Below are 14,491 nucleotides of genomic sequence, written 5' to 3' on the forward strand. Positions count from 1 at the left end.
TAAAAAAAAATGGCTAAAAACACATCTTTTCCATGAGCACTTAACCAGTCAATAAAAAATAACAAATGTAATCTGTTTTGAATACTACTATGCTGATGCTAGTGAAACTCTTTAATATGGCACTTTTCTTAATCTCTCTAGATAAAAGCATCTGCCAAATGAATAAATGTAAATAATAAATCGCAATTATTTATATAATATTATTGTCAGCCAAATTTCATAACTGTGACAGCCCAAGCAGCAGTTGGGTCCAAGTTCTTAAGAAGCTGTGGTGTGAACAAGGGGTCTGAGACCACAATAATGTGGGGACCTAAAAAGAAACTGGGTCCTCTTTTAAGTCCACTTACATTGTGAACACCAATGGCACTGAGGTCATTTGCAGCTGGTTCCCTTTCTGGTTCACTTTAAACAAACTGGGTTTGGTTCACTTAAACCGTACTATATGTGAAACAACCCTAAGTTATGGCGTTCTATGGTCATGGAAAGTAAGGGACCGTCTTAAAGTCCACAAACTGTGCTAAATTTCATTCAGCTTGCGTGTTCAAACTTAAAAACCACTGTTGTTAAAAAAAAATACATACAAATCAAAATGATAAAGGTTGCGGTTGCTGCCAATGGATAGATTTCCCAAGTATATCTAATAATATGGATACAGTATTAAAATTATTTTTTTTTTAAAAAACACACAAATTCATCAAAATGTAACTTTTACATTACAAAGTTATAGCAGGCTGCCAGTGGTGTGAATAACTAACTTACATTATTTAGTTTTCTTAATAATTGTATATGTATAATTCCACATCCTGGGAAAATCTCTCCTAGAGTAAATCAGCATAACTAAGAGCAGCCTTCTACAACATTTACAATATGAAAATAATATCTTGGTCAAATATCAGCTATTTCTTTCCTAAAAAATTTGAACACTGTACTCATAACTGGATATGCAGGCTTCAAATGCAGAAAGAGAGCCATCATGCCGGCAGTCTACCGCATTTATCTTTTTAACATAAAACTATAGGGCGATTGCCAGTATCATCTACTCATTGTCTTTTTGTCAAATATTTAGTCTCCATGTGTGCTGGCACATTCCTAATCAGCCCACAGGAACTGTTTTACAGCACTGCTAGAGGAAACTCAACAACACAGCTCATCGCGTTGACATACAAGTCTTACTATAGACATAGACCATAAAAATTAGATTATGTGATCAGTCTATAGGGGGTACATGAAGGAATAGAGCAGTTCAGGATGTAGTCCAACAACCCGGAAGGCTAATTCACCATGGTTTCCCTCTGGATTTTCATGTGGGTTTTTATAATGAGGGTTTTCAACTAATGAGTAAAACAAGGTCTGTGGTAAACATTACTTGACGAAACGTGGATGTTTTGTTCTATAACAAAAAATACACAGCCATACCTCAAATGTGAGTTTTAAAGCCGTTGTGTGCCATTATAAAAAGAAGTTGTTTGTGGGGGCCTGGGTAGCTCAGTGGTAAATACGCTACCTACCACCCCTGGAGTTCGCCATTTCGAAACCCAGGGTGTGCTGAGTGACTCCAGCCAGGTGTCCTAAGCAACCAAATTGGCTCAGTTGCTAGGGAGGGGTAGAGTCATATGGGGTAACCTCCTCGTGATAGCTATAATGTGGTTTGTTCTCGGTGGGGCACGTGGTGAGTGTGGATGCCGCGGTGGGTGGCGTGAAGCCTCCACGCGCGCTATGTCTCCGTGGCAACGTGCTCAACAAGCCAGGAGATAAGTTGTGCGGGTTGGATTTGGGCATTCCAAAATGGGAGAAAAAAGGGGAGAAAATAAAAAGTATACAATTCAATATTCACGTTATAGTGTCATTTTGAGATGTGCGCATATTTGAATGTGAAAATTAATCAAGAACATCCTGGTTTTAAAGTTACCAGGTATAGACAGAATCAAGTTGAACTCATTCTAGGCAGCCTGCTGGGTGTGGACTGGATGGTTATAAGATAACAGAGCAAACACAACAACGACACAGGCTTAGTTAGCGCCCAAAGAACTTGCTAAATGAATCGTTTTATTGACAGAGTGAGTGAATGTGATGGCTCTCTAAGGTAGCATTTTTTTTAAATTACTTGCAATTATTCACAAAGAACATGATGTATTTAGCTGCCAGATTTGGAAACAAGCGGAAAACTGTTTGCCAAGCAAAGCAGAGAGTTGAAAGCATGATCAGAGGCTTTAATGCCCATTGGAATTGGGAATGCAGTTGGTCTTTAGGAAGTTAACAAGTCAGAGGAAGAGTGTATGAGCTAATGGCAGTGAATGTAAGAGGCTGTTGAAAGTGTGACACACATTTTACACAACAGTCAACAGCACTGCAAAGCAACATACAGGCATTAAACATTTAGAACACTTAGCAGAGACTGCACTGCTGTTGTGCATGCATTTTTTAATGGATGCACAATGCTAACCGCTCTCTTTCACTTTTCCCCAACTTAAATTTTCAGCAAATTGCATGCTTGATTTCGACATCCATGCAAGACATTTGCTTAGCTAAGTATATGTGGTGTGGGGATGTTAAAATCAGCAGTATTTTTGGTACCAAGTCAATACTAAAATTAAAGATGTAACACACCAGTCTTTTTACAGTATTGACCTTTCGCTAAGCTCCCACTTTGGTTGTGGGTGCTCGCATTGACAAGCTCTGCAGAACTTCCCATTGGAGTGAATGGGAGATTGTTTTTGAGGAAAAATATTCAGAAACACTTTTTTTGTCCTTGTTACACATTACATTAATTAACTATAGTAATCACAGGGTCTGAAATGTACTTTTAGCCCACCAGCCAAAGTTGCTGGTAGATTTTACAAGTGGATTTTACAGACATGAGACACTTAAACAATACTGCAGGGGGCCTGGGTAGCTCAGCGAGTAAAGATGCTGACTACCACCCCTGGAGTCAGGAGTTTTAATCCAGGCCATGCTGAGTGACTCCAGCCAGGTGTCCTAAGCAACCAAATTGGCCCGGTTGCTAAGGAGGGTAGAGCCACATGGGGTAACCTCCTAGTTGTCTCTAATGTGGTTCACTTTTGGTGGGGCTCGTGGCGATATGTGCATGGATGCCAGTGACTACGTTGCACTACGTCTCTGCAGTAATGTGCTCAACAAGCCACGTGATAAGATGTGCGGATTGATGGTCTCAGATGCTGAGGCAACTGAGATTCATCCTCCTGCCACCCGGATAGAGGTGAGTCACTATGCCACCATGAGGACTTAAGAGCGCATTGGGAATTGGGCATTCCATATTGGGGAGAAGAAAAAAAACAATAGAGTAAGCATGTTTAAAAATGAACTCTTTTTAAAAATTGTATTGTTTTATGATGTATGAAATATTTAATTGCCAGATAGTCCATTTAGAATTATTTTTCAGATTATTCACTTATTACAACAAAACTACATTTGCATTTTAAACTACGTCACATGAACGACCAGTAAGTAACTCTCATGAGCTTTAAATGGTCATAACACAGAAACTAGGGACGCCCCGATATTTCGGCCGCCGAAAATTTTCGGCCGAAAATGCCACTTTCGGTTTTTGGCCGAAAGAGAAAAAAGGCCGAAAATACCTCCTCGCCCCGCCCCTCAGTGCTCAGATTTCACTCTGGATCGATCTAGCCCTTATCACAGCGCTACCAAACAAAGGCCGATCATGTCAGCGGTGTGGAAATTCTTCAAAGTTTCTGATAAGGACATCAAATTTGCGATCTGCAGTGTTTGTTCAGCAGAACTTTCAAGATATATATATATATATATACAGAGTACAGCAAGAGATTCTACAGGAAAGTGTCACAACTAGCGCAGCTACACCACAACTTGAGGCGTATCTAGCGGAACTACGCTAGAAGCGACAGTCCCCTTGACTACGGTCGCATAAACAAAGACCGCTTTCCTTTGCTTGCGCGGATTGCGCACAGGTATTTATCTGCCCAAGCACCAGCACAGAGAGTGAGAGACTGTTCAGTGCAGCATCTCATGTTCTTGATGAGCTTTCTGACAGGAGAGACGGTCAGAACGTTTAGCAACTTTTGTTCTTGAAGAGAAACCTGTCACTTGTACTTAAATAGAAAGCGGTCCAATATGATGTGTATAGCAATTACATTCCACTTGTTCTTCACTCGAGGATACATCTGTCGTTTACAGTTGAGGTTGGATTTAGTTCAATTACTGCTGTTTTGCACAATCATTTTCACTTAAAGTGTACATACGTTTACATAAACAGAATAGAGCACTGATATATATATATAATTAAATATTATAGTTATATATAGATCAGTGGAATAGAGGCCCTCTGCCATTCTGTGTTCTGCCTTTTTATTTAATTAAAATTACTGTTGCATATTTAAACTTTTTGAAAGATGTTAGCTAAGTTCATTACTTGACTGTTGTTTTTCATATAATAGTTTTCTAAAACTTTACATTATTTGGATAATTGTTAATAAAATCTGTAAAATTAGATTTTTACAGAACTGAAAGAAGAATATTTAATATAGTTTTAATATATTTTTTGTCCAATTTTGGTGTTACTTTCAATAAAAGTGTGATTTATTTTATTGGTTTGTAGTTTTTCAATTCAGATTCATTAAATTCATGAAATTAATGAAAAAGTATAAAATTAATACAATTATACACTTTTTTTTTTTTTTAAATAGGAAAAAAATTTCAGTTTCGGTTTTCGGCCAAGTGCATCCTGGATTTTCGGTTTCGGCCCAGAATTTTCATTTCGGTGCATCCCTAACAGAAACAGATCTTGATTTATTTGAAGTGAGTCAATTAATTCAGTCAGACCTAACTGATTCAAATGTTTTTTTGATTCACTAAAAAAATCTGGCTCATAGATTTACTGCTAAATCGGGATGTCCTCATACCATCTTTTTTAAGGAGTACCTTGATACTTCCTTTTCAGTACTCGCCGATATGGATACCTGTTTTTTTTTTTTTTCGTTTTTTTTTTTTCTGAAATTCATATCAAGTTTATTTTAATGTTATCATCAAAATTGTGTCTAAATAAGTTAATTTCATAAAAAAAAATTCAAATGAAAATTAATTTTCAACAATCCTGTGTTGTTTTTATCAAATGAGGTGGTGTTATTCAGAACCTCACAGCACAATCAAAATAACTTATTAAAAAATAAAGTGCAGCAGAACAGAGCATCACAAGTGTGAGACATTACTTAAATATTATACAATTGCTATTGATTTATTAGTAGTAGTAGTAGTAGTAATAACTCGGACGGGATTAGTTTTATATGTGGGGTAATGTAATAAATAACAGAGCTTCTCAGTTCTCAGTCATTTTAATTCTGTGCGAATCACGTCAGACATTTTCCCGGACATTTTACGGACTGGGTGTTCCCGCGTAGGTAAAAATTACAGCATGTTTTACCTACTATAAAACCGCCTGTAAAAATATCCCCTAGTAATATTAATCCAGTGCGAACTGACATGTTAACAAAAAGCCCATAAATCTGCAATTTCCAGCACTTGAGCCCTTTAAATATAGATGTTTCTTAAGTCTGAACTGGATGTTGGTCAATAGAAGATGGCAGAAAAATTTGACACGTTTCACATCTTCAGTTAATGCTGGCTGTTGCGTTTGGACTGATGCATGTTTTTCCTCAAGCTCTTTATGCTGTTGAGTGTTTATTTACCCATGCAAAAGAGAAACGAGCAGCTTTTGATTATAAACTGAGCAGAGTGTGTGCAGGAAATTTTGTTGAGCCCCGTGTTTCATAACATAAAATTACATAATGTGATGGAATTGTCCATATTTTTAATTCAAGTTTATTTATTAAGCACATTTAAAAACAACAATGTTGTAACCAACTATAAAGCAGTCAATGGAAAGGAGGGCGAGAACCGGCTTGATTATATAAACAATATTTTAATTATAAACTTAAGACAACAAACACACACATGACAGACATGTCCGTAAATGATCTCGCTCTCGTCGCACCACCATCTGCCATCAGCCTTTATCCCTCTCGGAGGCTTAATTAGCCTGATAAGGGACTGGGTGTGTATAATCACGACCCGGCCCCGCCCCTGCCACATTCCTCCCTTGTTCTATCAGGCTGGGGAGCCACTCTTCAACCACCACCAGTGTGCAGAATCCACCTGGATGATGCGATGGCATCCATAGTGCGCCAGTACGCTCACCACATGATTGAGAAGGGCCAATGGGGGGAATTTGGGATTTTAAATGACCACAGAGAGTCAGGACCACAGTTTAACATCTCATCCAAAGGATGGTGCCTGTTCTTGAGTAGCGCTCAAATATTGCACACAACTGTGAAGGCTAAAAATAGCTGCAAGTGCATCACAAGCCTGTCTGTGAGTTGGTGTAAACAGAGCAGCACCATTCAATAATGCGCCAACACTGAAGCTAAACACAGCCTTTTGTGATTCACAGAGCTATCGCATGTCTTCAAGTGGCTTTGAATAAAATGCACGAGTTATATGTACCGCTTTAATTGTGTTTTATGGTTCTTTTATGTCATTTTTGGAGCTTGACAGTAACGAACATGACTAACACACAGTATTGGAGTTGGATCAGGCTCGTCTGACCGATACCAGATCCGTATAAAAGCTTCAGTTGTGAAGCCGATACCGATCCTGGTATTATTTGACAAGATCAAAAACAAGCCTATGACAGATAAAAGCCAAGTCATGTTGTACTGATCATTCAGCAAACATTCTGTACATTACATGTATGCCAAAAAATTTCGAGTGGACAAAAAAAAACAAAAAGCCAAAAAAGCCTAAATAAAAAGCAGGCTTTGCAATAAGGACAAACAGATGAGAAGGAAAACATAAGTATTAAAATTGACATAGCTCCAGAGATTCAGATTTGGGGACAGATTTTGTCTAGTTCTGTCCAGTCATTCTACTGAGTTCAGATTGTCCACTAAAGTTGACATGATCTAATTTAATGGAGCTGCTTATAGAGGGAAAAAAAGAGATAAAGACAGAGAGAGAGAAGCAACAATAATGGAACTTTTCAGCTCTGAAAAAACAGAAAGAGTCTGAGTGCAATCAAAATGTGTCTCTGAAAAAGTGCTATTTAATTAATCATAAACACATTTTCCCACACAATAATTTTGTGCATTCTCATATTATTGTAGTTGCAGCTTATTATTGAGGCATAATGTATTTTTTATGCCATGTTGCTCATAACAGTTGTCAGTTGAGGGTGCTATTTTTGCTGCTCTTGTTTTTAACAACCCTTTCTGCTCTCAATAAAGCTCAGTTTGGAATCTTTGGAGTTTTGGAAAGAGGGGCATGGCTAATCTGTGAAAGCAGAATTACTGAAATCGCTTACCAAAACCAAAAGAGTCTAAATCAAAAACAGGTGAGTTTTTTACCAACATGGGCCTATTTGTGGCAATTTCCTAAATTTCATGCTGAAACATAAGTAAAACAGCGCAATCACTAAATCAATATGTATGCTTAATTTGTCACAATTAATTAGTTCCTTCACCATTAAGCACAAAAACTTTGCGCTGAGTCACAGCAGGAACCTTCATTCCCAGCTAATGTGCAGGGGAAATTCCTATGAATTCCACGGATTTCTCAGCAACAGCCTTAAAGGTCTGTGACATTGCACTTTTCTCTTGAAATTCTTTAGGAATCAGAAAACAAACTAGACGAAGATGACAATGTAGCAAAGAATTTCATTGAAATAAACAAATGAGCATGCATTTCTGAATTAAGATAAGGCGATCTAGCTGAACCTAAATCCTAGGCAACTTTCTGTTTTCTGAAAAGTCAGGACAGGATCGCTGGCCTTGAATACCACAAAATAGCCAACCCCCATCCTATCAGCTCGAGGCATTTCCAGAGTCATCCTTCCTCCCCTATGTCAGCACTAGGATATTTCCAAACTATCCACATGCTAAAAACAGTTAAGCTTGACAACTAGGGGCCAAAGACATGACCACAGTAACAGTCCTCATGGGATTTACTTACAGAAGAGGTCAGCACAACTGGCTTTTTAACATAATTTTTTAACATATCAATTAAACATTTTCAAAGCATGCAGTGCTGCGGTTCCTAAGCAAGGTGAATAGAGAACTAGAGCCGACTTAAGGGCACATACAGTAATAGAAAATGATTTCGTGAGGAACAGGCCAGTCAATTTCCTTTAAAAACATCCATATTTCAAAATAGGCTTGATCTATGAAGGGAATATCTATAAGAAAATGTTTGATGCCACGTATCAGTGTTTCCTGCACCGATACTAAATCCACAGCAAAACAAGTTATTTTGTTAAGTAATTTTACCCGAGTTGACTGAATACAATGAGATTAATTGTGTATTATAAAATAATGGCAACAAAAAAACATCTTTCTATTGAGTTGTCCTCACAGGCTAGACACAAAAATAGCACAAATGGTGAAGTTTGATTCATGAGCAAATTACTCTTTTGAATCAGTTCTTTTAGACCCCATCTACACCTGGTATTTAGATGTATTTCTTTCCGGTGACCCGATCACAATAACACATTTGACACATTTGAACAGCAGTGAAGCACCACCCCTCACCATTCAAATCAACCACTGTGCTTAAACAAGAGTTTAAACTTTACCGGTTACGAGCGACTTTAAAGGGAAATAAATGTCCGTTTGGAAAATTTGAAAAAGCAAATACATTCACAAGCATAAGAAGTTCACAGATCTTCTTCGGTGTGTCTGATTTCAACATGCAGTAAGACAGATGACAGACACAAACATCTGAATCTCAGGTGCTCCACTAAAACAACCGATAATTCTGCTTGAAATTTTGAGATTGTGCCAAGATTAAATTTCAACTGCATCTGTGAGAAACACTTCATTGTTAGCAATTTATTTATTTTTTCATGCAGTAACACAATGACATAGTGATTCATGTCATCATGAAATCAGAGACCCTCCCCTTGAAATCCAAACAAAAGTTCACAGGAGACGCATTTAACTGACTAGGTGTAAACAGTGATGTATCAAGCCGGAGACCACGTGATGTATCGAAGACGCTATTATATGATGTCATAGCTTACTACTCAAAGCTCAGGCTAAATAAGCATTATCCCTCTAAACCATTATCAGTCTCACACTGTTATATGTGCCACAATGCTCCAGCTGCAACAATGGGAAAGAGTTGGAAGGTAAAAATGGCTCACATAAACTTCAAAAAGAATATTAGGCAGGGGATTGATAGCACTTTTACAGTGATATCATCATACCATCTGCGATGAGCAGAGAGAGATTAACAGCAAACACCTACACACATCCCTCTTTGTGCAAAGCTACATTTTATTTTTTTACATTACCTTAATCATTCAGACAGGCTACAGGGTAAATCTGTGTAAATGTTGGTTAATCCCTAAAACACATTTTTTGTGTGTGTCAATGTCAGACCATACTTACATGCTGTGAAGGGCAGAAAAGACAAAGTTTATGTCATAACAAACCTGACGTCCTTACAGAGGGGAAGGGAGAACACAGTGTTCTTTACCATGACATGTTATGTGCATAGGTCAAAAAACAGTCTGCATGTTCAGTGATTAATATATGACAAAAAACATATACAGTCCCAGTGAAAGATTAGCATGCAAGAACTGTGTTTTTCTGTCTACACTGCTAGTCTGTGTTCTCGGTCATGTAGGGAACATGGGCCCCATGTCCCATGCTACGGTGCCTGGAAAGTTAAATAGTTGAAAAAATGCCCACGAGGGGACCGGGGGTGGGGGGTATGTTTTTAACCAAATTGTACAATGGAGCTTCAATGCTCACATTCAGAAATAACAGAACAAATAGTCTTAAAATATTTTGTACGTCACCATCACGAGCAACCACACAATGAAAGAAAATTGTGCTTTATTTCACACCTGTGTTGTTGTCTAAAATAAAGCCCGGTTTACACCACCAGTGACTTTACTGGTAAAATTAAGATTTCATTCAAATACATTCCGCCGTGTACAGTGTTTTTTTTAAACGTGCAGCATTGATCAGTGCACTTAATCATTAACAAGATGGTCAATCTATCATGAATTAATTAATCTCACTCGGAATACTGACTGTTTCTGAAAGTCTTTTTCACGCCTCATTGTTTTATTATATTCATGCATGCGGTTACAGACAAATGATAAAGAACGGTATGAATCCCTCACGACTCTGAAACCCTCCGTCTCACCTGCACTCAAATCCAGTCTGCCAGGAGACAGATGACGTGAGATCCACTGTCTTCACTCTCATTGGCAGTCGCTCACGAATGCCGCTTGTCAATTGCATAAAGTTGAAACTTTCTTAACTTTATTCTCAACACTCTCCATGGCGATCTGACCCCAACGGCCATGACAGTTCATGTCACTGGAAGTCACTGCGCTCTCATTGAAAATGAATGGGATTTTATACAGCTACATCTCGCTGTCTAGTGTGTTGTGGCTGGCGGTGTGAACTATCCCTTTTTCCAGTTACATCAAGACAAACAGCCCTGAACAGCACAATTATGCTTTATATGGTTTCAAGGCCAAGTGAGAAGATGAACATAATTACCTAAGGGTAATATTACCACTGGCAACCCAAAGCCTAGAGACCAAAGTGGGTGATGGGCAGTTTAGAGTGGGATATGCTTAGAGGGTCAAATTTTTAGCCATCTCTGCTTACTAATCCAACATTAATGTTCTTGAGAAAGGTGAGATATGTTTGTGTCCCACTTAGCCCACCAACATGATTCGGGTGCAGGTTCCTGGGCCGGCTGTTCTGCGCATTTCCACCGCAGAAAAGGCCGTTCCGGAGCCGAAAACCTGGTTTTGCACCAGCCCAAAAAGCTTGCTAGTCTCTACGCAGGAACTGATTACGTCAGGGGATGGAGGGGGGATAATATTTCGTCACCATGGTAAACTTTTCCCAAACACCAACAGTACCTACCGTCTGCAGCAAGGAGTGCTTCTTCGCTTTATAACAAAACCAACAAAAAACACAATTATCAGACATCAAATGTGTTAAGGTAACAAGACGAATCGAGTGCTCTACTTGTGATGTGGCATTTACGAAGATCCGAGATAAACTAGAGAGAAAAAAAATATCTCAAGAATGAAGATACAGCACGAAATGATGCACGCCGCCTTCAATCGGACAATTGACCAAATCATAAACAAATTGAAAAACACCTAAGGCAGTACAGGGCCCATAAGAAGGACAGAAGGACATAAGCAAAAGCAACAGTGGATGGAGCAACAATGTTTTGGACCTGGACAGCGACCATTGAATTCAGCCAGTAACGCTCATGATAAACAGTGAATCACTGGCGTTCTTTGCAGCTGATCTCAGTAAGTTGTTATGTTTGCCAGCTTTGTTAGCTTTCCTTACACTGTGCTTATTTTATTTTATGCATTGTTTTGTTCTGTAAGGGGATTTATGACCAGCTAATCCATAAGTTTGGAAGATTGCGGCTATCTGTCAAGTAAAACGGTGGGATTCTCAATCAATAATATAATATACTATGGCTGCTACACTACACCAATGTTAACAATAATTCCACTGGAACAGTTTACAGAACTTAGCAAGTTAAGCCATAGTTTATACAGTATAATGGCATTACATTATCTGCCTTTAGCGTAGATGTTGTCTCTGACAATCTTGTTGAGCAATGTAATAATGATGGATTGCATTAATCCGTATGCTTAAATATGTCCTCAAAAACAAGAGTAAAAGCTCTATACAAACACACTGTGACGTGCCAAGTTTGTTTATGTTTGAGGTAGTCATGTGATAGTACCACGTAGATAACGAAACGTTACGTCACCATTCGGCTCTCAGGTAATTGGAAAACTGTGGCTGGTTTATGATAGGCTTCAGGTTGCCCTGGCCATGAACCAGCGGAGCACAGGTTCAGCACAAGAATCATCACAATTTCGGTGGAAAAGGGCTATGTGTTGCTCTAAAAGAGAGTTTGTTTCCTCCCAAACAGATCAATTGAGTTTTAAATCACTCCCTACCCTAAACCTACAAACTAAACTGTACCGAATGTGTCATATAAAGCAAATGTGCGGAAAAAACAATTGCTGATTCATGTCATCACATACAAAAAGTAATGACTGATGTATGAACTGATAATCTGTAGTTTTACTTGCAATTTGTGTGGAAGAGAATTAACGTCATTTTAACGTCTCTAGTTTTCATATTACCAGGAATATATGTTTATATGAGCTGTGAGTTTGTGTGCATGCGATGCAAGTCTTAAGCAACTCACAACATTTTTTGATACTCGCATTAGACATACAGATTCAACATTATTTCGACTATTTTAAAAATTATATTTTCCCCTCTTACAGGGTAACCTTGGAAGTGAAAAGGAGAGCCTTTTTCCAGTTCACATTTATAGACTGCAGCCTGCCCATGGATAGCAGAGCAAAAAGACAATACAAGTGCTATAATCAGATGGTATCAAGTTCACAATCTAGCCTGTTATTAAAATCATCAATCCAATGGGCTGGCTGGCTGGCACAGGGTGCAAACGCTTTCGTGTGTCACTTTGTATGATTAGTCAACATATGACCAACCCTAATCCACCACCTGTCCACTGTGGATGCCACATCAGCCTGGCAGAAATGTAATGAGGACATAAAAAGCTGTGCCACATAGCTATTGAATATGTCATGGGTATACACATGTTTCAACATTCTCAAAATATCTGAGCTCGATAGAGAAATTTGACATCAGCACAGAACTGATCAAAAATGTTTAAACATGTTGCTGCCGACCAAATTCCTTAAAATAAAGATGCACATCAAAACAGTATTATAACTGATCAGCTAGTGCCACTAGGTAACTGACCAGGCAGCTGTTTATCAAAGAACTGTTCAACTACAAGTTGAATAATGCACATATGAACCACTGAAATTGTTAACAATTACATGCAACTAGAAATGGGAAGTCTACCTTCTCAATAAAATGTATAGCGGTTTCTGTACATTGTGTACCCTACATGCCCCCCAATGTACATACACTGTTGGCAGCTGGTGGTCCACTGCTTCTTTCAACAGGCTGCCAGCACATCCCAGTGTGCATTTTATCTGACTAAACCAATCTATAACCTATATAAATGGTATCTGACTCTATTTTATATTTTTCAAACGTCTAGTAACACAACGCATGCAAACATCCCACAAAAAAGAAGAGTGTCGTTAGCATCTAGCATAAAGCTATCATGAGAGATAGAATGGCAATGAAGTCGCTGTCAAAGTATGAATACTTTTATTGTGCAGCTTCACCTCTAGATATATTATAACATTATTTTAAAGAATAAAAATTATTGTTTTGACTCACCAGCACAGGAGAGTTAAAATGACGCACAGCAACAACACGCGCAGCTTCTTCATTATCTTCCCGCGGGGACCAACATCCTCGCTTTTTATCAATTGTCCTCAAATACTGACGACAAAAGCCAAGACTGACTAATAACCCTAATTGTTAACAACTGTATATAGGCAACGGGGGGGTGTTTCGAGGTACATAACAAACAATTGGGGTAGTTTTTGTCAAAACCCCCGCTGAGAAGCACTGACTGACTGTTTGTTTCGCGTCTGCGTCTGCCACCGCTGCTGTTGCGTCGGCTTGCCAGCGGTAACTCCTCCTGCTGCTTCTTGCTATCAGCCAATAGGAACCGAGTATTACACTCAACTCCGCCCACTCCTCGTGGTCCAGATGAGTTGGAAGATTTGTCATCAGACGCGTCAGCTTAATGATAAGAGGCATTAAAAACAATGCCAAATCATTCATATTGGAGAATAATTGAGCAATCCCACTACATTTAACTTAACGCTGACTCTCTTTGTTGTGAGAGTCATTCTCGTGAGAAATTATGACTCACCTTATGTGCCGGGCTAAAAACAATTCATCGACTAAATAAACACTCTATTTACATGTTTGACAGTTCCTTTATAAATTCGTTTGAATACAAATGTCCTTTTGCAAATAATTTCAAAGAAACCACTCACTCAGCCATGGCTCTTATGTCCCCAAAAGAACGTTTTAAATGCAACACTTTTGGTCTTACACACCAAGAGCAAATTTGTATGATTGTTTACAATCAATGATTATTGATTTGTTATATGTGGCATATATTATAACATTTTATTATAATTTTTCTTTTTCAACATGTTGGTATGTGATCACTTTGGTATGTATCAGTTAATTACCTAAACCTGATTTGGCGTGTCTGATGCAAAAACTAGTCATCTGTCATCTTCAGTGGCATTCTGGAAAGTACAGTCAAAGTAATTTTAAAGTCAAGTCAATCCACTCATTGACCATCTTGGGAACGCTGTCGGGCAGCTATTTTCTATAAAGCGCAACAGTGTCCGCCCACTTTTTCAGCCATCTGGGTTCTGGCAGTATTTTCCCCATACATTTCTTCCACAGACTTTTAATAAAATCCTTCATATAAGAGTTGTAAGCCATGAACAAAACCAACCAGCTCCGAG

General features: G+C 38.6%; 1 protein-coding gene across 6 annotated transcripts in view; it reads right to left on the reverse strand.

The window, feature by feature from the left end:
- LOC127621950 (SUN domain-containing ossification factor-like) overlaps nucleotides 1-13,591 on the reverse strand; it is a 75,125-nt gene extending 61,534 nt beyond the window's left edge. For all 6 annotated transcript variants that reach the window (XM_052095781.1, XM_052095780.1, XM_052095779.1 and 3 more), the window contains exon 1: nucleotides 13,335-13,591. In XM_052095781.1, the coding sequence (XP_051951741.1) occupies nucleotides 13,335-13,387 (53 nt within the window). In that variant the 5' untranslated portion in view covers nucleotides 13,388-13,591. The remainder of the gene's footprint in view (nucleotides 1-13,334) is intronic.
- Between the last annotated feature and the right edge of the window lie 900 nt (nucleotides 13,592-14,491).

The sequence above is a fragment of the Xyrauchen texanus genome, chromosome 28 (assembly GCF_025860055.1).
Source record: "Xyrauchen texanus isolate HMW12.3.18 chromosome 28, RBS_HiC_50CHRs, whole genome shotgun sequence".
Classification (NCBI taxonomy): Eukaryota; Metazoa; Chordata; class Actinopteri; order Cypriniformes; family Catostomidae; genus Xyrauchen; species Xyrauchen texanus.